General features: G+C 36.5%; 1 protein-coding gene and 1 pseudogene across 2 annotated transcripts in view; one reads left to right on the top strand and one right to left on the bottom strand.

Annotated features, from left to right (window-relative positions):
• The window catches only part of PIK3C2G (phosphatidylinositol-4-phosphate 3-kinase catalytic subunit type 2 gamma), a 336,298-nt gene that overhangs the window by 131,860 nt on the left and 177,528 nt on the right, over nt 1-26,910 (top strand). For both annotated transcript variants that reach the window (XM_045554248.1, XM_045554249.1), the window contains exons 16-17: nt 1,969-2,062; nt 5,013-5,107. In XM_045554248.1, the coding sequence (XP_045410204.1) occupies nt 1,969-2,062; nt 5,013-5,107 (189 nt within the window). The remainder of the gene's footprint in view (nt 1-1,968; nt 2,063-5,012; nt 5,108-26,910) is intronic.
• Nucleotides 19,737-26,910, bottom strand: part of LOC123640245 — a 52,725-nt pseudogene continuing 45,551 nt past the window's right edge.

The following is a 26,910-nucleotide window of genomic DNA, read 5'->3' as shown; positions in this document are numbered from 1 at the left end:
ATCACACAAACTACAACAGGGAAATGTAGCAGTAAAGATGTTTTAGGAGGGCTGATAATGAATTTAATTTAGACAGTCTTCAAACAAATACATGAAGAGTGCCCACAGATCCGGAGGCACTGAGGACATGTCCAGGAACAAAGTTTTCTGATTGTGTGGGCTTTACATTTTAGTAGAAACAAATACATAATTAGAGAGCGAGTGTTCACCAAAGAGTTTTGTTTTGTTGCTTGTGTTTGTTTTCTGTTTTTCTTTCTTTCTGTCATTCACATCAATAAGGTAAAACAGACACACAAGAAAGCATGGGTAATTAGTATCTGATTTAACCAGTCATCACTTAGGCAACAAAATGTACCAAGTAACTATTCCCTCTAAGACCTCAAACCGTCCTCAAACTGACCTTGATGTCTATAAGCTTCAGACACACGGTTTAGTAGTTGAGAGCAATAAATTAGAGTCAATCACATTTAGTTAGGAGAATCTAAAGTCTTCATTTGCTAAAACAAGCTGATCTGCTTCTAGCTTTGCATTTTTACTGCCCTCTTCTGTTCTCCATCTGTGCATGATGTTATGCTGAGATCTTCTGACCTTAGCAATACTTCATGAGATGTGTCTGGACTGAAGTTCTCACTACTCTCATTGCTAGAATGTTCAAAGGGGGAAAAATACTGCAAATGTACTTACAGGTCAGAAATAAGAGTTTTGAGTGATTAAACTTGAAAGTGGAATTATTTTTTCAATTAAAATACTCGGTTTAAATGATGAAAACAAATATGTAACCTGCTTAGCATTCCATTTCAAGCTGCTATCAAGAACAGTTGAGTTGAGTAATATTTTTTACTTGACTCTGTAGTGGCATAGTATTCATTTCACCCTTCAGTAGCCTGATATGCTGAAAAAAGACTGGACATTAAAGACCTTAGAGTTTTCTGACCTCCATACTACCAGGAGCCAATCTTCAGAAACCTTACCTGATTGGTTGAAAAGCATTCAGTTAATTCCCTACAAAAGGAATTGGGGGTTTGTTTATTTGTTTATTCATTTCTTTGTTTGCAAAATGAGTTACTATAACCAGTTCCTTCAAGTATTAAACTATGTTAATTTTTTCTAAAAAACTTGTTTATTTAAAATTAATAGTTCTTACCAAAACCCTAGTCATATCTAATCATGTCAGAGCAGTACATCAAGATCTTGTAAAAGCAGTATGGTGCCAAAGTTATCTCCAGGCACTTCCCAGGGACTTTGAGATAATTGAATCTAATTCTGTGATGGAGCAAGATGATGACTATCTGAGGAGACCATTTGAGAACAAATTGTCTTTGGAATAGGGTTTCAAATGCTACATACAGTCACAAATTTATTTTGATAACAAATGTTTATTAAGTGCCTAATGAGTGCTAAATCTTACGACAGGCATACACAGTCCAAAAATGAATAAGGCACAGTTACCCTCAAGAACTTCACAGTCTAGTAAGATTTAGCCTTATTAAATTATTTTTGTGTCTTTATTTAGGTTTCTGAACTTTAGTTTTCTGGTTTTTGTTAGGAGCTGTCCAACACTGGTTTAAAAATATTAGATCCTATTTTTAATGATATAAACTGTCAGATATCCAGCTGGTATTCATTTATTTAACAAATGCATGGCTAAACAACAAGCAAAGATTTTAGAATTATTTTGGATAAGATTTTATATAACTCACAATCCACAGTTTATAAGTAAGAAAGCTGGCAGGGCTCTGACTCAAGTCATGTTTCCAAAGTCTAGTTGAAAGGGCTTTCTTCTGAAGTCCATATGAAAGTATAGAATGCAGAAAAATTATTTGTTGCTAATGATTATCTTAATTGATTGTGGGCTTATTATTTTACCTTATGTGCTGGGGGTAGAAGTCATCCTCTGCTCTCCCTGGCATGTCTCATGCATTATTCCTCACCATTAACAGCCTAATGAGCATATTTACTATGTATTAGTTTTCCAGATCAAGAAATTCGTAAAGTGGCAGTTGAGCAACTAAACAGTCTCTTGAATGATGAACTACTGGAATACCTCCCACAGCTAGTTCAGGTAAGAACACAGAGTTGCCAAGGAAATCAAGATTTTAACTAATGTTTCTCTAAAACGTTCCCAATGAATCAACAATAGACTACATAAAACTGATACTGCAATTGGGCCAGCCAGAGAGATAAATTATAGCACATATGTCAACGTGGGTAATGAAGACATTCTCCAGCCAAAATTGATACTGTTACAAAAAGTTATATATATGCCAAAAAGGAAAATTTTTAAAAAATGATTTCACTTATTAATCAGAACATGGAAAAACTAGAAATGCTTGTGATGAAATCTTTTCATACACATATGTAGAGCAATACAAATTAATCAAATAAATGTTATATAGAAAATAATTATGTGGCAGGTAGGTCTTCATGATTTATGAGTTTCTTGCCTTTCCCTTAGAGGATTATAATATTGAGTATAAATTTCACAAAAGTAATTTCTAATACCCAAATTTTGCACACTGAATAGTACATTTTATCGAAATTAAATATCACAATGTTGGAGTAATTTTAGAAAATAACACAAACTTATCTAGAAATATGAGCAAAGATTGATTTAGTCTGAATATGATAAAAGATAATGACCCTATAAATAGCTGAATACACTGAGTGCTTCAGGTCTAAAATTGTGGTTTTTATGTTTTGTTTTGTTTTAACTCAGCTGTTTTGTTACAAGCTATTTTAAATGTCAGGTGCATCACGTTCTGGACAGTACAGGAGACTCTAGGACTGTTGGGAGAAGCCTCTCTCTATTAATAAAGTTTAGTGCAGTAGTACTTTGCACACAGATATTCATTTCTCTTAAGTCATCCTAAGCAGAGAGAGCTAGTTTAGTAATAGCCGTACAATAGGGTACAATCCAATCCATCTAGCAATCCTTATAGTAGGACTTCCATAGACTTGTCAGTGTAGTGAAAACAGTGAGTAAGCTGACTTGTAAGATCACTACTCATCTCATGACTCATGGGTATGAGCAACACACTATCTTGAACCCACCTCAAAAGAGTATTTGCAAAAGTTTATAGAGCTTAAATTCATTTGAAAAACCTCAATCTGAGTCACTACACTTGGCACCAGGAATACCACTGAGAGCCATATTCCTGCAAATCCAAATTTGTAAGATGAGGTGCACACAGACTCTAACAGAGCAAATGCACAGAAGGTAAAATTAGGTAAAGCTTAAAGTATGTTTTAATTAAAAATGAAGATTGGAAAATGTTTTGAGGTGAAAAGAAATGTATAATGTAACTAGAAAATAAATAAAAACTGGAAAGAATTTCAAAACATTCGTTGTAGATTTTGCCCTTAGCCTTCTGTGCTTCACCCTGACTTTAAACTTCCCAACACAAAGATTCCTAACCCTGTTGATTATTTTCTGGAATCATGTTGTTTTGTTATACATTCTCATGTTAGAATTATAGACGCTCTATTAAAGCACTAAGAAAGGACTTTAAGGCCTTAACAAAAACAGAAGATATGGTTCATAACTATGAGTCACATAAGGCACAAACCACGTTACTGCAAACCACTTTATGATAATGTGGTATACACCAGAAAAGTTGTCTGCATTCTCTGTGGTGAGGCAGGATTTGGGGAGAAGTTCCTCCAGTGGACAGAGTAAACCAGGAAGTTTGGAAGCAAGGGAAGCAATTCCAGAGCACCAAATATTAATAGTTATCAGGCTCAAGAGGAAATAATGGATCAGACATCTCAAAAGACAATCATAGAAGCAAATTCTGAAACGCACCTCCTGCTCATATGCCCATATGATATGCTCACTATTAGGACATAAATAAAACCCATGACCTAGTCAGTCCCGCATTAGAAAGTAAGTAAAGGAGGGCCATGCCTGCAGCTTAGGACAATGCCCATTATGGTCTTCCTATCTTCAGACAGCATCAGGAGTTGGTGCAAATTTGCTGAAATCGTCTTCAGCATACTCACACCACAGGAATTTATAAACGTTCCCATCCCTGAGGATGGTTAGCATACTGAGGTGTGTCTTCAGGTGTGTGCTTGACTGGGTAGGGTGCCCACTTTTTTTCTGCTCTCTGTACTGTGGTATAAAGACTGGCTTAAACTCGCAAACTCTGTGTTTGTGTGTGTGTGTGTGTGTGTGTGTGTGTGTGTGTGTGTGTGTGTGTGAGAGAGAAATTTAAATGGTTTATTGAAGATAACTGAAGATAAAAGCTTTGACAGTCAAGCAGGGATGAGCACTGTTATGAAGAGAGCCTGGTTTTCGTTCTCACATATTCAGATTCCTGGGACGATGATGGCAACCCAGGGCTAGACTGCTGCCAGGAAAGTCCCTACAGAGGGCAGGCGGAGGTCTGAATTAGGTCCCTAAGGATATTAAGGGATGCCATTATTTTTTGTGTTTTCTACCAGGTTAGGTGTCCTAGAAAACCTAAGAGAGTTGTTCACAGTGGAGATTAGGGAAAGGATTTGGGAATGGAGTATGGTGGTACCAGTCAGCTTTGAAACTTTAAGCAAAGATTCAAGGTCTGCAGGTTAATACTGATACACCAGCTGGTCGTTTCTATAAAGGCTTTGGATGTGCATTGATTTCATCTCCAAATGGGAAGAAGTAACTATTGTCTAATAATAACACTTTTTATAATCCAAGGACATTGTTCATGACATTACTTTTTGTGCCAGGATTCCCCCTCAGGCTGTGGTTGAACTCCACACACTATCTGCCGTTATTTATTATCCTGCAATCCTAAAGCATAAACAAGGACAGAAACAAGGACTACACAAACCCAAATTATGTAATGTATGTGTTCTGTGTTATTGGTTATATACCAACTAATAAAGCCATTGATATATTACTATTAGCATTTTGTTAAAATGTACACGCTGTTTTCCCTGGACTTTCTCAAGCCTTTTAATTCCCTCTGTATTCTGCTATGATTTTCATACTGAGAATAAAAAAGTAATGATGTCTCTTACTTCAGGCTGTCAAGTTTGAATGGAACCTTGAAAGTCCTTTAGTGCAACTCCTACTACACCGCTCGTTGCAAAGCATCCAGATTGCCCATCGTCTTTACTGGTAAGATCAAAACAGGTTAGGATGCTTTTTAAATTGTCAGCTTTTCTGCAGAACAGCTTTAGAAAAAGAAGAAGACTTCTTTACTTTGTAACTGATACAAATTGTGAGTTAAACTTAAGCCAATTTCAAGCCTTTGTGAAAGCTATTGTCATTTAAGAGAATAATTTGTCATCATTTACAAAATCTTTCTTTTGGAACATTGCTAAACATCAGATTAAGTCTAACCAGAATTTTAAATCTTAATAATGCCTTTCTTATAGCTTTAAATCATAAGCAATTTGTATGTCTATTCCTTGAAGATTTCAATGTAAGATCTAGTTATGAGTGAATATTTTGAAAGAACATGTGCTTTGAAAGTACTTTCTGTGCAATATTAGTTATAAACAATGGAATCTGAAGGCCAATGTATACACCTTCTGTTGAAAATTCCTAGAGCACTAAACTTTTCCCAAAGCATAAATGTGGAATATTATTATTAGAGAAATAAGACTTATTTAAAAGATATCAAAATTCCCATCATAACCTACTCTAGATCTTATTGAACATGATGTTCTTCGCATGCTGTTTTTCCTACTTGTTTTATTACTAACCTCATAGATTCAATTTCATTTTCATAGCACAAAATTCTAATAATTACAAGTGTCCATGACCTAATGGTAAAATTAAATCTATCTTTAAAAAAAAAAAATGTCCTGGAAGATAAATCACCTGGCAAAAATTGCTGACACTATGGAACATTATCATATACAAATTTATGTAAAGGAGGGCTGTGTTTTACATGGATATATTATGCTCATTCAATGTGCCACTCATATACCTTATTATTCATTTGACCTGGACAGTTTTTTCTTACAATATTTCTGCTCTCTGCGGCTTGGTGGTAGCAACCATAAGGAACAGATCTGTAGGATAATACTATATATTTTCCTGCCTGTGAGTTGCTGCAATTCCTAGTTTCTGTCTCTCTTTTTTTTGGTTAAGCCTTTCTGAAGTATTTATTTTCTCTGATTTTTTATAGTTTTTTAAAATTTCAAAATATTAAGGGGGTACAAATGTTTTTGTTACATGCGTAGTTTTTATAATGCTTTACTCAGAGCTGTAAGTGTGCCCATCACCCAAACAGTGGTCATTGTACCTGCTAGGTAGGTTTTTACCCCTCCTTCTCTCCTATCACAATCTTTCTTGATTTCCAACAATCTTTACTTCTTTCTGTGCCCATCAATTTGTTCCAAATTATTACAGAGTACATGTAGTGTTGGTTTGTCCATTATTGAGATACTTCACTTAAGATAATGGTCTCCAGGCCGGGCGAGGTGGCTCACGCCTGTAATCCTAGCACTCTGGGAGGCCGAGGCGCGTGGATCGCTCGAGGTCAGGAGTTCGAGACCAGCCTGAGCAAGAGTGAGACCCTGTCTCTACTAAAAATAGAAAGAAATTATCTGGCCAACTAAAAATATATATAGAAAAAATTAGCTGGGCATGGTGGCGCATGCCTGTAGTCCCAGTTACTCGGGAGGCTGAAGCAGTAGGATTGCTTAAGCCCAGGAGTTTGAGGTTGCTGTGAGCTAGGCTAACGCCACGGCACTCACTCTAGCCCGGGCAACAGAGCAAGACTCTGTCTCAAAAAAAAAAAAAGATAATGGTCTCCAGGTTCATCTAAATTACTGCAGACATTAATTAATTTCTTTTTGTGTCTGGGTAGTACTCCATGGTGTGTGTGTGTGTGTGTGTGTGTGTGTGTGTGTGTGTGTGTGTGTGCATGTATACCAAAACATGTATATATTCTATTTTGTTAATCCACTCATGAATTGGTGAGCGCTTGGGTTCATTAAAAATCTTTGCAATTGTGAATTATGCTGCAATAAACATTACAGTATGGATGTCTTTTTGATAAAATGACTTCTTTTCCTTTGGGTAAATACCCAGTAGTGGGGTTGCTGGATCTAATGGTAGGTTTACTTTTAGTTCTTTGAGGAATCTCCATAGTGTCTTCCATAGAGGTTGTACTAATTTGCAGTTCCACCAACAGTGTATGAGTATTCCTTTCACTCTGCATCCACACCAGCATCTATTTTTTTTTTTTTGGACTTTTTAATAATAGCCATTCTAATAGGGATAAGGAGATATAGCATTGTAGTTTTAATTTACACTTCCCTGATGATTAGTGACATTGAACATTTTGTCATGTTTTTTGGCCATTTATCTTCTTTAGAACAGCTTCTGTTCAAGTCTTTTGCCCAGCTTTTAGTGGGGTGGTTTGTTTTTTATTTGCTGATTTAAGTTCTTTGTAGATTCTGGATATTAGCCCTTTATCAGATGTATAGTTTGCGAATATTTTTTCCCATTCTGTAGGTTGTCTATTTCATTTGCTGTGCAGAAGTTTTTAATTTAATCAAGTCACATTTGTTTGTTTGTTTGTTTGTTTGTTTGTTTGTTTTTGTTGTTGCTGTAATTGATCTTAGTCATAAATTTTTTGCCTAGGCCAAGATCTAGAACAGTTTTTCCCATATTTGCTTCTAGAATTGTTATGGTTTCATGCCTTACATTTAAGTCTTTTATCCATCTTGGGTTAATTGTTGTGAGTGGTAAAAAATAGGGGTGCTGTTTCATTCTTCTGCATGTGGCTATCCAATTATCCCAGTATCATTTATTGAATAGGGCTTCTTTTCCCCAAGTGTATGTTGTTGTCTGTTTTGTCAAAGATCAGTTGGTTGTAGGTAGACGGTTTTAATCTGGGTTCTCTGTTCTGTTCCATTGGTCTATGTCTCTACTTTTGTACCAACACCATGCTGTTTTGGTTACTATAGCACACAATGGGTGGAGAAGCAATATGGCACCCATCGTCTCAGCTTGGATCTGTGGTGACAGGAAGCCACCTCAAGGGGACTGGAAGCCTGGTGGTCTGTCCTCAAGAAGCTCCCAGTGCACTGGTGGCAGCAGCTTTTGGGCTCACGAGGGTAGAAAGGCTCTCCAGCAGCTCGGGAGCCTGCTGACTGCCCAAGGTGTGAGGGAGGGAGAAACAAAACCCCACCTGCCCTTTCCACTGGACTCTGAGCTTCTTGGGATTGGTCTGTACCAATATTTTCTCCTTCTGGTTCTCCTCTGTAACTTCTTCCTGTGGAATCTCTGGTAAGTTCTGGCACTTTTCCCTCAGAATTACACCTGATCTATGGTTTTGTTTTTGTTTTCAATCTCAAACTTTTCCTTTTTACTGAGACAATCTGGCAGCCAATGTCTCTGGTCAAGCATCTTCCTCCCTTCCTCTAGATCGATATTTTGTCCTCATCAATGTATGACAGACATCTTTTAGTTACTTCACCTGCAAGTTAGGAACATTATTAGAAAAATAATAAGTGGATATCATGTTGGAGTATCATGTTTTTCTGCTTCAAGAAATGTTACCCATATTGATATCATTCTTCCCATGAAAATGACTCTAGCATTTCATAGCAAAGAAGAGACACAAGGAACTCATCAGGGACTAATGTTTGAATTGCTGCTCATATTCATTTGAAATGCCTAATTTAAAAAGCAGAACATTTCCTCTGATATGTTACTATAATACATATCAGATACATTGAATAGCATGGGCCCTTCACTGAATAGACTCTTATCAAAACTCCCTTCGAATGGAGTCTTAGACTCTTCAGTTTTTCAGACAGCTACTATGGTGCTAAGGGAAGTTAAGTGGATACACTTTGTGGTGTTCTGTCATACTAAAGCTAGGACTCCATTAAACTCAGTGTTCATTTCCCTTAAAACATTATTTCTTTTTTACGTGAATTACTAAAATGATAGTATATTAAAAACTAGCATGACCAGATAACGATCTTGATTTTAATATTTGAACCAAAATATAAAACAAAAGTATATAAAGTATAAAAAGTATTTTAAAAGATAATTCTTCAAAATACATATTAAAAATAGAATAAAATATGAAAGATTTGTCCTAATTGATTACTGATTGTTGTAATATTTATGCCACCTTATTAAGTTCTTCATCTGCTAAAGTGCTATGAAAGGTGAAATGATTTGAAAGCAACAATGAGTGCACTGAAAGTTGTAATCAGTGTGACACTTGCAAGTTCATATAAATAGAATTATTTATCTCTTGCCAAAGGGATTAGGAGCAAAACATTTCTGCACATTAACATAATTCTCACCCTTATGGGGAAAAAAAAACAATAATAGGGCCCATTTCTCCTCTCACTGATTCAAGAAGAGAGGTAAGATAGAAAGAATAGAAAAGAATATAAATTATAAATGAACTGTTTATTTTTGAGGGTTATGTTTGTAAGGATACAAAAAAAAGGGAAATGAAAACAAGGAAGGAGACTAAAATACCTACATCTTTTTAAAACAAATAAAAAGGAAGAATCAGGCAACATTCACTAAGCATGAGATAATATTATTTATATTTAAAGCATATTTCAGGGTTAAAAATAGCTGAAGCCTAGTATCATGTTTAGAGAGTGAGTATTTCTGCACCAAATGTTTCAGTTAGAACTTTAAAAATGCAGCTCAGATCCCTTATGATTGACTAAAAAGTAAATACCCAAATTCTCTTTCCTTCAAAAAAGAAAATCAAGTCAAATCAATGCTCTGTAACCAAAAAAAAAAAAAAAAATAGAGCTAGGAATTCATCAGTCATCAGTTTAAAGATTTTTTTTCACATGGATGAGTTACTGTAGAATAGCTTTAGAAAAAACAGAAGAATCTTCCTCAGATTCAATATATTCAACACTGAACTCAATATCCTGTCCTCCTCACCCAGGTCTTGAAGTCTTCTGGGTCTTTTATCACCACCATGACCAATTATTCACCAAGCCCCATAACTCTGAACAACCTAAACAGCTCTCCCCACTCCACTACTTCCACCTGCCGCTGTCGCTGATCAGAAGGTTGCCTGTACAGATACTGAATGTTAAATAAATAACATTGGAATGAAAACCATCTTGACTGCCTGGGATCACTGTGGGCAGAATTTCTGAGATGGGAAATTGATGTGGAGTTACTGCGAGTCTCTTCCATTGCAAGGGTAATGTAGGATGAGTAGCCCCTGTTTTTCAAGGAAAGGTGGTTTGAATGTGGCAGGTTTAAAAGGTTTACCTCTATGTTTGCATCTTAAAAGGTGGCTATACATGAGAACCATTACATTTCGGGCTCCTACTTAGGAGGCCTCTCCCCTCATCATGTAATGATTCATTATAGAAGTTTAAACTCAGTGCCCCTTTCCATAGAAAACAGTTTAAATGCTAGTGAGGTATTGGATTGAATGGTAGCCCTCAAAAAGGTGTAGCCACACCCTAACCCCAGAGACCTGTGAATGTGATCTTATTTAGAAAAAGGGTCTTTGAAGTTGGAATTAAGTTAAAGATCTTCAGAATAGAGCACCCTGGATTAACAGGATGGGCTCTGAGTCCAGTGGCAAGTGACCTTATGAGAGGCAGAAGAGAAGACACACACACAGGGAGGAGGTCATGTGACCGTGGAGGTATTGACTAGAATGATGCAGCCCCAAGACAAGGAATGCCTGGCGCCACCTAAAGTTGGAAGAAACGAGGAAGATTTTTTCTCTAGAGCCTTGGGAGGGAGCCTGCCTTGCCAACACCTTGATTTCAAACTTCTGGTCTCTAGAACTATGAGAATAAATGTCTGTTGTTTAAGCCACCAGTTTGTGGTAATTTGTTATGGAGGCCACAGGAAACTAATATTAATACAAAGGACTTTATGAAGGTCCCTCACTAGATTGGCTGACATGTCACATCACCCAGGAAGCTTTCTCTGACCCTCTCCCCTGCCACCATCTGGGATTGAGTGCCGCTCCCACATCGTATGCCATGTGTACTGTGCATGACTCTGCCGGACACCACGCCACACTCCCTGAACACACCCCTATTGTCCTGCCCACGCCCCCTCCTAGTCCACAGAGAGGGGTGAAGATAGCAATCATGTCACAGTCTGCAGCATACTAATCCTGCCACTGTATCTAAAACTCAGGAGATACTCAAAAAATGTTTTTAAAATGATGAATCTGTAGAAATGCATTTAAAATCATCAATATTTTTACACACAGCACTGGAAATCCCATGGTACTCATGGAATATGAAATTACTGGCTTGCCTGAGGCACATTAACAGGCACTGCTGGTGCAAGGGCCCGTCTGCTGTGCTGACTGCTGACCAACTACTGCCCTTCTCTGGAGAACTATCCTCACCTTACAAGGCCACCTGGCCTAGGAGGTGGGCAATCTCTAAGGTATAATTTATATCCCAAAGTCTCCCCATGGATCGGATCAAATGTAGACTTCACCTGCGACTTCATCCTTGTCAATTCCTTCCCCTTCCCCATAATTCCTCCCTTACTCCCTCAAAGGACTTTTCCTGAAGAGCAACTCTTCAGTAAATCGCAAGCACCAAGACTTGTCTCATACCCTGTTCTAGGGAACCTACCAAAGATAAGCATCTCTTATTAAAGATAAAGAATTTAAATATGTGTTTTTAGAAATGGGAGCATCAGTGTGTATGGGACATGTCATAGACAGAACAGTAATATCCCAGTCTTTCCCACTCCTACTACTAAGTCCATTTGAATGGACTCCAGGAGAGAACTCATTTGAATCAAAATATGTATGGCAGGGAGTCATTTTATAACATGACTCCCCCATAAAATGTTACTCAAGACACATACTACAAAAATCCCTTCAAAGTGTTCCTTCCAAGTATAAGTGTCCGTTTCAAACTGTGGGGGGTACAGCCTGAGGTGAAGCTCCCATGTGCAAGCTCTATCAGTGCAGGCATTTTATTTTTGTTTTATTCACTGAAGTGTTAATATAACAAGAGCCTAGTACTTGGCACTTTATAGACATTCAGTGAATTACTATTGAATGAATGAATAGGTAGGTTTAAGTTGCCTCAGCCCAGCTGTGTACATGCAGACTTATGTCAGAAGGGGGCAGAAGAGAGCTTCAAAGGTCAAGCAAGAGCTGTCTGGGCTAAAGCAATTCCAAGAGATTGACCCCATCAGGCAGTGAATATCACTAGTGAAGTAAAAACTGGAGGAGAATGCGAGCTGCAGTCAGGAACCAACCAAATCAGGAACTAGGGCCAAAGAACAAGTTGACGCAGCAGTGTCTGCTGGACCACTTGGGAGACCCATGGAATGAATTAAGTTAAGGTTGTCTCCGGCACTACAAGGCGTCTTCACATATCCTGTGAGCTTTAATATGCTACCCATAAAATTGAGATGATGCAGAATCTGCCCGTTCATTTTGTTTTGACAATATTCCCTAAATTTTTTCTTATCTAGAATTTTGGAGCAATTTCTCAAATCAAGAACTACTTTAAATAAAGCAAAACAATGTGGAAATCTTGGGTCATGTGATTTGAAGTTACATATATACCTCTTGCCCCCCTCCAAAATATATCTCCCCTGAGGCCTGAAATTCTCATTTGGAAGTCATTCCTTGAGGTCAAGGGTTCCCTTCCAGCCATTCTCTTTTAATATGAAAAAATATATATTTAGAACATAATGCCTATGATGAATTAATTTATCCTTTGCTCATTTATGTGACGAACATTGAGATGCTAGACACTGTTGAACTATTAAGGATAAAACAATGAATGGTCCTTGCCTTAAAGAAGCTCAAGGGCTAACATCTCAGCACCCAGGCAGCAGGAAAGAGCCCACTGGCTCTGTGGCAGGGACAGAGGAGAAGGAGGGACTTGAACAAATTCTGTCCATTTTACAGTTTTGCCTATGACTTATTCCAAATAAAAGGAGAGAGGCCAGACATCAAGTGAATAAAAAAACCTATGTGCTCTCATTCTGTCAGTTTTAAATACGGAAAAAGGCTTACAAATGAATACACACAGGAGGTAAATGCTCTCTCTTTCTGCTTTGATGTCTGGAACACTCCCTGAAGCAAGAGTAAAGGGCTGAACTTCAGAGAGCTAGCGCAGTGTAACAGAGCACACATGACGCAGAATCAATAGGAGGCTTTAAAGCCTCAGCCCTTAACCTTCGAGAATCATTATATTGCTATTAATTCACCTTTTTACCTTAACAATGTAATAAATAATGAATTATTGCTTCATTTTCTGCAAGAGAAAGACATGTCTCACTGTCATGTATTTTATTTTTTATTTTTTATTTATTTATTTTTTGAGACAGGGTCTCTCCCTCGGTCTCCCTGGCCAAAGTGCAGTGACGTCATCATAGCTCACTGAAACCCCAAATTCCTAGGTTCAAGTGATCCTCCTTCCCCATCCTCCTGAGTAGCTGAGACTACAGGCGAGCACCACCACGCCCAGCTAATTTTTTTATTTTTTGTACAGACAGGGTCTTGCTGGGGCTGGTCTTGAACTCCTGGCCTCAAGCCATCTTCCTGCCTCAGCTTCCCAAAGTGCTAGGATTACAGACATGAACCACTGCAGCAGCCTTGTCATTTAATATTGATCTGCTGTAATTATCTTTCACCCTTTTATTCTCAGAAAAGTGTACGCCAGGAGAATCCCTACATTGAGCAACTCACTTACCCTAACAATACTTGTTCTCTACCCCAAGCAACCTGAAGAAAAGGGACAGATATTGGAAGAATGTTTCCTCTTTACATCATAATCTGTAAAATCCATTAGCCCAGTTTTCTAGTTAAGGCATAACACAGGAGCAGTTGTTTTTGTCTGTTTTATTTCTATTTTATGTGATAGAGGTTTTATGTAGTTCCTTTAATAAAAAGATTTTTTGAAGCACCATACAACTTTTGAAATAATTTTTTAATGTCATTTAAGTCTTTTTACTGCTGTTATGTATGTATAAAAATAGCATCTTATACAAAGTTCTCCCACAAATCAACGCAAAATGCAAAAACAGCTTCACCTGAAATATATCTTTCGTTTAAATTATTTTTCTTTCAAATTCTTCTATTTTGTTAAAAAAAAAAGTGAAGAATTATGAAAATGAACATTTTGGATACACATACTAACCTCAAATCTGAAGCTCAGACCTAGTCTAGCCTTTGGGAATTGAGCTTCCTAATCCACTTTCCAGCTATTTTTCATTATAATGGCCACATGCAATTACATCACTGCTTCCTTAGACAGCAATCTGGTTTTCCTATAACAGTGTTAGTCCCCCACTGTCAGAGTTCATGCAAGGGATTTGGGTTAAGGCCTTGAAAACAGCAGTTAGTGCTTAATTATTCATTGTTTCTCAATCAAACTAGCTTTGCTCTATCCTACAAAATATATGGTCAACAAAAAGACATTCTGTTTAGAAATTATTCTTTTCTATAAATAATTGAATTTTCCATCCAAAATGAATACACTAACAGATATTCATAGAATTACAGGATTTTGAAGTCAAATGGGACTTTAGGGATTATCTGTTATCCCAGACAGGTATTTCAACAAGTTAAGTGATTTATCCTATGCAAATCATCAAGCTGGTTAAAGAATCAAGCTTGAAATATTTTTTTCATGACATCTCATGCCCCATTCAGGTCTCTTTCTAATTCGACGTCTACTTACAAAAAAAGTATAATTTAAAGAATTCAAAAATGTTTTTTCTTTCAATAAGTAGAAATTCATGCAAATGCTGAAACAGTGGCTTTTTGTTTTAACTTGAAAGCAAAACCAAAACAAATAATAATATCCCAAATTGAGATCTTTATATCTAATATCTCAAAAATTTTGTCATTAGTTGTTTGTGTGATGCATGATACTATCAGTTATAAATGCTAATTATAAGTATATACAATAAGCTCTAATAAAATTGCATCATTGAAAGAGTTTTGAAATGGACAGTAGACATTTCCAGAATCTTTCTTTTGTAGTACCTGATTCATATTTAAAACACTAAATTTGCTGTCCTAGTTTTACTACTGAACCACGAGTGACAAGAGAACAGTCACTAAATAATTTACTTAGTAGACTCAATTTATACTTACTTTTCCGTACATATTTTATAAAACCAAGACTTTTCCAGTTTTCTTAAAAACACTATTTAATTAATTAACTAGCAATATGCTAATACAATTAAGTCTGCCCATTTCATCAAGTTAAATGAGTTAGAAAATAAATTCTTACAGTCCAAGTCAGAACTTGGCAATGATAAAATATAAGCAAAACCCTCCTTTGTTCCCTTCTAACTAAAAATGCCCAGTAAGAGGTTGGATACAGGAGCCTGTTGGGCAGGGGGAAGATCTGGGTTGGTGACAGAGAATTGGAAGTCATCAGCACATTGATGCCACTTACCCAAGGTCCTTCCATCTTATGGCTCAGTAATCCCTGTCTTAGTATATTTGCGCTGCAAAAAAACAGAATACCCAAGAACAGGTAATTTATAAACAACAGACAGATAAATCTCTCTCTTAGTTCTGGAGGCTGGGAAGTCCAGGATCAAGGCACTGGCAGGTTTGCTGTCTGGTAAGAGTCTAGTCTCAGCTTTCAGAATTGCACCTTGAACACTGTATCTTTCAGAGGGGAGGAGTACTGTTCTTCACATGGCAGAAGAGTGAAAGAGAGCAAACCAACTCCTGCGAGCCTTTTTAATAATGGCATGAATCCATGTATGAGTGAATAGATCCTAAAGATCTCCCATGAGGCCCCACCTCCCAACACTGTTGTATTGAGGACTAAGTTTCCAACACACGAATTTTTAAAGCTGATACTTTAGAACCATAGCATCCCCTAAATTTGGAATTCTCACAGGGATTCCCTGAACATGGATCCAGATAAAGAAAGTGAGAGAATCATAACACCATGTTGGAGGTATTTTTAGGTGCTAGTAGCACACACCACCACTTTTGTCTTTATTCCATAGGCCATAATTTGAAGCCCCACCTAACTTCAAGGGAATGTGGGTAAGTGTTCCAGGTACATATGTATACACACACACACACAAAAGCAAAACGCAGATTGATTTGGTAAACCCATAGCAATTTCTGCCACATGGGTGAAGCAATATAGATGAGTCAAGACATTTGGACATCAGGTGTAGAGAAAGAGGATATGAAAGAAAAGCCAATACCTGCCTTTACATATATTAATTAGCTGTTTTTTCAAACACAAAAATTGATCTTAACAGACAAAAAAGGTGACTATATACTCAATTAATAATCATCACTTTAAAAAAAGTCATCCTCTAAAAATGTCTTTGGCTTTTGTCCAAAAATTCTATATATAATTCCAAGAGGTTTACCAATGGGTCATTTTATCACCATTTGGCAGGGCGTGGGGGCTCATTATTAAGGTATTTATGTAGCTATAGTGTATAACTGGCATCTCAGCTCAAGAGATTCATAATCCAATTCAATACTCCTACCTTTTACTCTTCCAGTCCTTCACCTACCTTCTTAACCTTCTATTTTGTACACAATGTCCTGATTTACAGCCACTGCTAAGATACCCAACACAGAAAATCTAGAAGGCATTATTCTTACATAATAATCTTCCTTATTCTGTCATTTCTTAATTCCTGATTATTGTTTCTCATAAATATGTCTCATAAATAAGTCTCATAAATATGTTTCTCATAAATATGTCTTGAATTTGTCCCTTCTTTTCTGTTTTCACAGCTAGCATCTTAGCTGAAGCCTTCAGTATCACCTATTTGGACTATTGCAACAGCTTCCAAATTGTTTTCCTTCACTTCCATTCTCAGCTTTCCCCAGCCCATCCATCCTCCACACTGCACTCAGAATAATCTTTATGTAATACAATTTGATTCCTAACTCATAAAGTAGGCTCTAGTTCCTGGGTAACCTCCAGCTGGTTAGCATAATTCCTTAATTCCAGTGCCCATCTTTCCTCGTGGCAGGGTTTAGAATTATTAGACTATGAGATAAAATCTATTCTTTCTTAAAATGACTTGGCAATTGAACTTCGTGATCTCCCCTCTGCCTATCTCCCACTCCATCTTTTAAGGCTTTCTATATCCAAATATGGTCTTTTTTCTATTCTCAAGTAGTTACTCAAATTTTCAGAGGTCTTTCATGCCCTGATGACTGCATGTGGTGTTTCCCAGCTGCTTGAAATGCAGTTGTTCCCTTGTCTATATAGAATCCTTTAGGACTCAATTCAAGTTTTTGTCCTCTTTGAAGATGCCTTTGATTGTAGCCCTTGTACACACCTCCAATATGGTTATTAACATATTGCATACAGTCGTTTCCTTCATGGTTTTCCTTCACTTGAAGATGCTTTGGGCTGCAAGTAACCAAAAACCATCATTCAACTCGTTTAAAATGATATGAAAAAGTAATTATCTCACATAACAAGAAGTTCTTTACTGGAGTGGTTCCAGAGTCGCTTATTGTAGCAACTCACTGATGTTGTCATAACCCAGTTTCTTTTTATCTTTCTGCTGTGCAATCCTTAGTGTGTTGACTTGTCCTTAGTGCCATTCACATCATTATTACAAGAAGATGGACACAGTTGGTATCACATCCATACATGACACCATGCAGCAAGAGAAAAGGGATGTCACTTCCTTGGCAAGAACAATTTTCCCATAAACCCCATGGCCAAGTTAACATCTCATATTATTTGCCAGAACTGGGTCCCATGTCATCCTTTATCAGTCACCCAGTCAGATAGCAATCAGATGACTCAACTTATCTAATTGGTTTAGAATATTCAGAATTTACCTCTAAACTGGTCATCTTCCTTTAAGGTTTTGATATGTGAACAAAAACAGATTCTTTTTGCAGATGTGATCAGGAGAGTAGATTTGGTATAGGTAAACCCTATGTCTTTGTACTAGACTGTGGGACTTAACCAACCATCCTTAACACAGAACATTGTACATAGTACCTGTGACAGGTGCTCAGTCAATACCTATTGAATGAATAAAACATAATCACATTGCATGCACTTGTACTGCCTACAGATTAACTTATCTTTACTGTACTTAAAACAGCAGATAATCAGAACAAGTCACGTTACCCTAGATGTATAGTGTTGGCTCGTGATATACTCATAATAATTTCTGCTCTTCTTAAAAGATAGATTCCCTAGCTGTCTGGAATTGAGGCAAGATAAGTTAAATGACCTACAGAATAATATGATGCTCTGAAATAAGAGTTTTTGAAGAGGTATCAACTGTTATATTGATCAGGTCCATAGTATGAAGTGCTTTTTACTAACTTGACCATGTTGTTTCTTAACACCCTGCTTGAGAGTGAAAGACTACATCTAGTGATTTGGTAAAAAGTGTTTATGAGGAGGCCTTGCCAAGCAGCTACTTACCATCTTTTGAAATACAATTTTCTGTTTTGAGACTCTCTATGAGCATTGGGGAATTACTGAATAGTTTCTGATTTTCTCTAGCTTCTCTATTCTACAATTTTGTTTTATTTTTCTGGGCTGGGAAGATTCAGAGTTCTTTGTGTTTTATATCAGTTAATGAGTAAGCCCTGTATTTTTAGATTCTATTTTACTTTTTCATCTTTGCTTTTCAAAAGACCACTCTTTGAAAAACTTTTAAAATATTTTTTGAATGCAAAACCAAGTATTAAACACATGATTAATCAAAACCACCAAATCAGTTTGTTTAAAATGCTCCCCATCTGAAACCTTAGACAAAACCTATCACCACAAAGTGAATTCAAAAAAAACCAGATTATAAGGCAAACACTGACAATAGGTATGGGTAGGCACTACCAAACAATGCTATTTGTTCTTTAATTAAATAATGCCATTTTCAGGTGATATAGAGCAGTCACCTTGACAAGATTCCTTTTTTTTGTATAAATATGCATAAATAAAAATGTGTTCAGATATTCTAAAGAGCTGTAAATAATACTTTACAACAGAGTTTAATGTCTATTTTAGGGAAAAAGCACTAAAATGAAGAGGATTCCATTGAAAGTTGTTTATTTCTCTGATGTAAGTGAGCAAGGTCACTATAATGTCAACTTCTTTTCTAGAACAATATAAAGGACAGTATATACACATCTTAAATTTGGCAGGTCACAAAGGTTAGGATTCAATCATCTTTTGATAAAACAAGAAAATAAATAAGTAAAAATGAAATACTTTAACCCAACAGTTCACATTTATAAATCAGTAGTGTCAACTTCACATATGAAGGACAGTACAGTCGAGTTGTTTAAAAATGCTCAGTATGTCATGGTATTTGGGCTAAAGATATTTAGAATATTAAGTGTTTCCTTTTTGGTTAAAGGAATACAATACAATCACCATCAAGCTGCTATTGTAACTTAGTTTTAGCTGAGGTAAAGTGCCCATTTTGTCCATGGCAAAATTTACATATATCACACTTCTGTCAAACTGAAACCTTATAAGATTTCATGTTTATAAGCTACAATACACACTGACCAGGCTGTCAGTCCCTCACGGTTTTTTAGAAAAATATCCACATCTATCCTTATGGATATCAAAATGTTACATCACCCTTTGTTTTTTTAAAAAAAATGCACATTCATACTGTAAAGTTCTTAGGAAAACATACTTGCAAACAAACTATATGAAGATAAAATACATGTATTTGTTTGTTTTATCATATTCTCTAAAGTACAGAGAAATCCTAAGTAAAGGGAAAAATTACTCCCTAGAACAAGAGTTTAATTACAGCAGGTTTTGCATAGCAATACTTTGAGAAGTTGGATACTTCAGGAAAAGAAGAATGGAAGAGGATCCTCCTATTCAGATTTTTATTTTAGTGTAAGTTTGCTTTCTTCAGGAATGGTTGCTGATGCCAAGTCTCCATTAAGTGTGTTTCTTGAACAGTCAACAAGTCTATCTGGGTCCTCAAGAGGAATTTCATTACAACAGTCTGTATCTGAGTAGGTTCTTGGTCATCGCTGGGAGAGTTGGTGAAGTGTAGACACCGGTTCTTTTATAGCAGCCATTCCCAACCTTATTGGCACCAGGGACCGGTTTCATGGAAGACAATTTTTCCATGAATGGAGGGCTGTGGGCTGTGATGGGGGGCGGAGGAGGCAGAGCTCAGGCTGTAAATAGGCTGCTGGCCCCTCCAGGGCTCACCTCCTGCTGTGCGTCCCTCCTCCCTCCACCCCCATTTCCAAAGTTTCATGTAAGACAATTTTTCCACGAATGGGGGATGGAGGGGCAACGGAGCTCTGTCGCCTGGTCCCTAACAGGCCATGCACCAGTACTGGTCTGTGGCCCAGGGGCTGGGGACTGCAGTTTTATATTAATAGAGTGGCTACTCCTCTCTGAAGTGCAAGAACCAGCATGACTGACAAAATTCTTCACCATTTGAACAGGCGAATGTGACACAGGAGAAACTAAGAGATCTGGATGGGGCAGTTGAAACCTCTCAGGTTTAAGCTTGGCATTAGCTCTGTTCACACACTCCTCAAGCTCTGTGATGAATGTATTACACGTGTCGCTAAGCAGAGAAGAAGCTTCATTTATGTTCTCTGTGCTAAGCAGAGAAGAGGCTTCATTTATGTTCCCTGTGCTGGCAGGCGAATGATTCTCATCATGGTGATCAAATTCCTGGATCGTATACACTTGTTACATTAGGAGGTCACTACTAGTAGTGGAGAAGTTCAGACATTTTGGTTTTCAGAGACTCACTGGTTTCCTCATTTCTTTTTCTTTCTTAGTCCTCAAATCAGTCAAACATGCTTTGAAGCTCCCCAGAGCAGCCAGCCACCTCTGTCTTTCAGCTGCATTCGCCAGCTTCGTGTAGAAATGCTGCTGTCCTGGAACGATTAATTCCATTCTCGTGTTGCCTGCTGAATGGACTTTAATTTCACAAACTGCTGTCTTTACACTTCCTTTCCTCCTTTTGCAAACATCATCCTGTGAATCATAGTAGGATAGGATTCCATTATCTAAAACAAACCAACAAGGCTGCCAACCTGTGAGACAGTTGATCTTGTACAGAACCCTCGCTATGCTTCAAAGCCCCACAGCATGCATCCTCCTAGCCCGGTGCTGACCACAGTACTGGGGTAGGCACGGACCCTGTAATTTTTTTACTTTCAATTATTATGGGTACATAATAATTGTGTATATTTATGAGGTACATGTGATGTTTTGATACAGGCATACAATGTGTGATGATTTAATCAGGGAAATTGGCATATCCATCACCTAAAGAATTTGTTATTTCTTTGTGTTAGGAACATTCCAATTCTATTCTTTTAGCTATTTTAAAATATACAATAAATTATTGTTAACTATAGTCACCCTGTTGTGCTACTGAACACTAGATTTTATTCATTCTATCTAACTGTTGGATAGAGATTTTTCTTGCCTTTCTTCCAATTCAATTTTCTATTTCATTCGTGTACAATTAATGTAGTTACAAGAGAAAGAAAGTTACTTTCTTGTTCCTTGTCTGGAGAACTTCATATGTGTTGCAACAAAACCCATATTTGGATATTTCAATCAAATACTTGTCACATTTAATAACTTAGAATTCTCATACTTGTTTTGGTATGTACAATTCATTTTTGACCAATGAAGAATGAACAGCTTGCACAAATAGCAGCTTGTCTTCAGAGTTGACAGTCTGCCTGACACACTAACCACACTTGACAGAATGTCAAGCAATTGGTGTATCTTGCTTGAGTTCAGTCATCTGAAATTGTTAAAGGGAGGAATCCTAGTGTAGATGACACTTTTCTTTCTAAATTGGGCACTGTGCACATGTTTCTGAAAGTGTGGTAAATGTCATTAATTTACCGAAATGGTGGAACTTCTACTGTTTTCTTCCAAGTAAAATTTGGCATCATTTTTAAAGAGACTGCTGCTCAATAAACTGTTAACATAAACCGACTGATGACACTGAAAATCTCACAAGGCAATCTAGAGCTTCAGTTACTGGATGTTGTAGGTATGACTGCCCAAGTAGCCTAATAGAGTTCAGTGAACAGAGGCAGGGCAGTGCCCAGGAAGCATATTGAGGAAAGAGTATTATGTGAGTCATCCGTTCTTTCATTCATTTATTTATTCATCAAGTTTTTATTGAGTGCCTATTATGTATGTAGTTTATAGCTCTTTTGTAGAAGTAATGGAAAATATGAACAAATTTATATAATAAACATGGGTTAAGCAATTTTTTTAAAGACTTCTAGCTCTTTCAGGAAGTTATCACAGATGCTAGTGTCAATAAGTTAATTTTAAACATTTCATTTAATGATTTTCAAGTTCTCTTTGGACTATATACTCAAATTCAATGTATTTATTCACAATTATTTATCCTTATATTTAGTTGTGCCAAATGTCTAGAGAACCCCTTTCCAAGATCAAGGAATTTCAGGAACTGAATTGGTGACTTGATGGAATATTTTATTATCTTTTCTCTACTATAAAGAATGGAATTCTAAGGTTTATCCACTCTACTCTAGCTCTGACTTGGAAAGTCTTAACAAAGAATTCTAATCATCTAACTTTCTGCTTTCAATACTCTTTCTTGTCCTGACAATATTGCCTTGCAGTAGACATAGTATAGTTAACACTAGATACTGTACTAGTCACCTCAAATATTATTTCATTAATTGAGATAACAGTTCTGTTCTCTCCATTTTTCAGATGAAAAAATTAATTCTCAGAGAAGCTGGGTATACAAAGCTATTAAGGAGAAGAGCCAAAACTAATTCTATGACTCATCAATCCACTTAAATATTATGAAAGCTATAACAATAACAATAAAAGGCAGAATGATATAATAGTAAGAGAATAGGATGTGGAGAAAAATATGCTTGAGTGAAAATTGCAATCAAGCTTCTATTAGCTGTGTGGTCTTGGAAAAATTACTTAACCTCTCTGGTCAATGTCATTATCTATAAAAGAAATATAATTACTCTTAACAATTATTGTTGAAATTAATTTATATTTTTATAAATTATGTGTCTTTAGTACATCCAAAGAATATACTTTGGGAGTTGATTATAAATAAATATAATTTATTTAACTGTATGTTAAATTATATAAAGATGTATATGTTACCTCTATGTTATGTATCTTTAGTACCTCCAAAGAATATATTTTGTGAGTCATTTAGAAAAGATAAGAAATATCACCAAAATTCCAGTCCTCAAAGTTATGTCACAAAGTAATAATAATGTGGAATTCAAACCTTGAATTCCTGATATTCGACTCCTCCTTCCTACCATGGCTCTTTGTTTGCCTTATCCTACTTGTAAATTTATGATTAAAGTTTAATAGTAAAGTTTGAAATGGATAAACGTGGTAGTAGAAAAATCACTGTATAAACAGACTAGTTTACAGACCTGCTGAGAAAAGTAACTCGAAACACTCTAAGTATCAGAACAAATTGGGAATAGGTGTGTTATTTATTGTCAGAGAAATGTAACAGACAGAAATCTAGCAACATTCACAGATTTCCTGTTGGTACATGTTTTTACATTTCAACAGCCAACATCTATCTCACGTCTCTCATCTGCCTGCTTACTCAGTGTAGAACAAGAAAATACGAGGAAAAATTTTCATTAATTCCTTGGTTCTTTGAAAGGGTTATAACTGTGAACTACAAATGCAAAATTGTACTCACTCAAAGATTGAGGAACTTAAAAGGCAAAGAACTTGAAGAACTCCTTACAAAAGCAAAAGAATAGATCACTAAGGTTGCTCAACCATGCTAGGAAAGCCCTGTAGCAAAGACTATGTGAGAAAGGTAGTAAATCACTGAGACATCTAATATAATGAGGAAGAAAACATGATTGGTGCTTATCTTGGTTTTTCCATTATTTAGCCATAACTTGAAATCTTGAATGATTTCTTCATTTGTTCTAAAGTGTTTATAATAAACCTTATTACTAAGCATGTGACTACTGTGAGATACTCTGTTCTCAAGGTATAATAATGTCATTTATCCAGGTTTCACTTTCAGGGTCATGGTTAGCGATGTCTTCCAGTTTGATAGTTGGTTAATGATAAATGAGGAGTGAATGTTCCTCCTCTCTCTTTTCGTTACCCAGGATTCCTAGCAATGACTGTCCTTAAGAAGGCATTTGTTATTTCTGTAAATACATTAAAGTTAGGTTCAATTGGTGCTTCAACCTCTATATGACACTGTACCCAACATTTTTAATATTTTATCTTGAAGCAACTGGTGATCTCAGCTAGGACACGTCAAACTTTTTTGGTCTGGGCAATTTACTTAAACTCTCTGAACCTCCAACTCCTCGTTTGTGAAAGAATGATAATAATAATAAAACCTCTGCTGGGTATGGTGGCTCCTGCCTGTAATCCTAGCACTCTGGGAGGCCAAGGCTGGAGGATCATTCAAGGTCAGGAGTTCAAGACCAGCCTGAGCAAGAGTGAGACCCCATCTCTACTAAAAATAAGAAGAAATTAGCTAGACAACTAAAAATATATAGAAAAAATTAGCCGGACATGGTGGCACATGCCTATAGTCCCAGCTACTCAGGAGGCTGAGGCAGAAGGATTGCTTGAACCCAGGAGTTTGAGGTTGATGTGAGCTAGGTTGACACCATGGCACTCTAGCCTGGGCAACAGAATGAGACTCTGTCTTCAAAAAATAATAATAATACCTACCCAAAGTACCTAGCATTGCACCTGACACCTGTAGTTACTCCATAAATACATATTGAACAGTCAATAATTGAAAGAATTGAGATATTTTTGAGGATGAAATAACATAAAATTGTATATTGAAGCTGCCTTATACAGCTTCTAGTCTTAACAAACATCACTTCTTTGTCAGCTTTCCCTTCTTTCTCTTTCTTATTTTTTATTTTTAAATCAAATGATGATACTTCATTTGTTGGAGGATAGTTTGGGAGTATTTTGATTAGCTCTTCCCAACTGAAGCATATTATCAAATAAATGGGCATAAATCTATAACTCTGGTCTAACTCGTACATTTCACGACATCTAAGTGTAAGTGGCAAAGCCATGTGAGTGGGAAAACTTCTAGGTCAGCATTCCTAATGTTTTTCATCAACCCAATCTTGCCACCATTATGAACAGTTGCATTTCTAAATGGGTGATTTAGATAGAAACCCAAGCCTTATAAGGCCTTAACATCCTTTTATAGCAGTAAACTTTAGTGCTTTCCCACTTTAGCAACCTCTTTCCATGGATACATGTTAAATCTTATCATCACTAGAAATGACTTCTCAACTGAAGTTTTAAACTCAGAAATCTAATGTATTAATGCTTTTACATTCTGGCTTTACTATTCACTATAGAGTTAAGTGTCAACAGAAACTCCAGCCTTGACTTCTGCCTGTTTTGTGGGCTTATCAGACCACTCATAGTTTGAATTACTTTCCTACAAAATTTCCTAGCTACTCATTTATGTATCTGGGCTAATTTATTTTATCACCTTCTGTAACTAACAAATCACTCATAAAATTGTTCATAAACAGTACCTCCCTCTCTACCTCTACTAAATCTTTAGCTCAGGACATTATGATTTCCTTACTGCTAGTATTACTGTTTATTACTTTCCCAATTCAAATCTCTATTCATATCACTTCATCTTCCATATCACTTAAAACTAAACAATGATTCTGCAATGTCTATAGCACAAAGATCAAATTCATTAATCCTACACTATACATAATGACCCACAGGATAAGTTTTATTTTATTATTAACTGGTTTCAAAGCAGCCAGTTTGTTTTTAACACATGAAAGTGTTGTCATCCTCTTAGATGATAGGGTAATAGTTAATAGTTTAAGATCTACCTCACTGTACAGGGATGCAAACCTGGTTCTATTGTTTACTTGGTATCTGACTTTATGCAAGATACTTAATTTTTATAACCCATTTTTCTCAGGCATTATAAATTAGAATAATAACATTTAGTTGCAGAGGATTGTTGTGAGAATTAATGTAGTTTGGGAACATAGAGTTGGATAGCAGTGTGATACAGACAATCAAACCAGGAGAGAGGCAGGATATCTTTGCAAGAGCTGTGTGAGTTGTGATCCTATCCCATAGGAAGAATTTATTAACTAAACAAATATTTACTGATTACCTTCTATGAGTTAGGCCATGTTGTAGTCTTCAGGGATACAGCAGTGAACAAAACAGACAAACATCCCAGTATTCACAGATGATATTTGTATTTCTGTGATACCAGTTGTAATAGCTCCTTCTTCATTTCTGAATGACCTTATTTGGGTCCTTTATGTACCATTCCTGGTTAATATAGCAAGAGGTTAATCAATTTTGTTTATCTTTTCAAAGAAACTATTTTTATTTCATTGATCATTTCTATTTTTTTTGTCGTTGTTGTTGTTCTCCATTTCATTTAGCTCTACTCTGACCTTAGTTATTTCTTTTCTTCTGCTGGCTTTGGGTTTGGTTTCCTCTTCCTTTTCCAGTTCCTTGAGACATATCATCAGACTGTTAATTTCTGACTTTTATGTCTTTTTGATGTACGCATTTAAGGATATAAATTTTCCCCTTAAGACTGCTTTTGCTGAATCCCATAGATTTTAGTAGCTTGTTTCCACTTTCTCACTCAGCTTGAGGAATCTTTTGATTTCCGTCTTAATTTCATTATTGACCCAATAATTGTTCAATAGCAGGTTGTTTAATTTCCATGACTTTGTGTAGAATTGAGTGTTTCTTTTGGAGTTGATTACTAGTTTTATTCCATTGTGAATACTACGAAAATCTCTATGCACAAAAACTTAAAAACATAGAGGAAATGGACAAATTCCTGGAAACACACAGCCTCCCAAGACTCAATCAGGAAGAAATAGAACTCCTGAATAGATCAATAACAAGCAATGAGATTGAAGCAATTATAAAAAATCTTCCAACAAAAAAAAGTCCCAGGTCAGATAGATTCACAGCTGAATTTTA

This window comes from Lemur catta, chromosome 6 (assembly GCF_020740605.2).
Source record: "Lemur catta isolate mLemCat1 chromosome 6, mLemCat1.pri, whole genome shotgun sequence".
In the NCBI taxonomy this organism is placed as follows: Eukaryota; Metazoa; Chordata; class Mammalia; order Primates; family Lemuridae; genus Lemur; species Lemur catta.
This window is presented reverse-complemented; position numbering and strand designations above follow the sequence as displayed.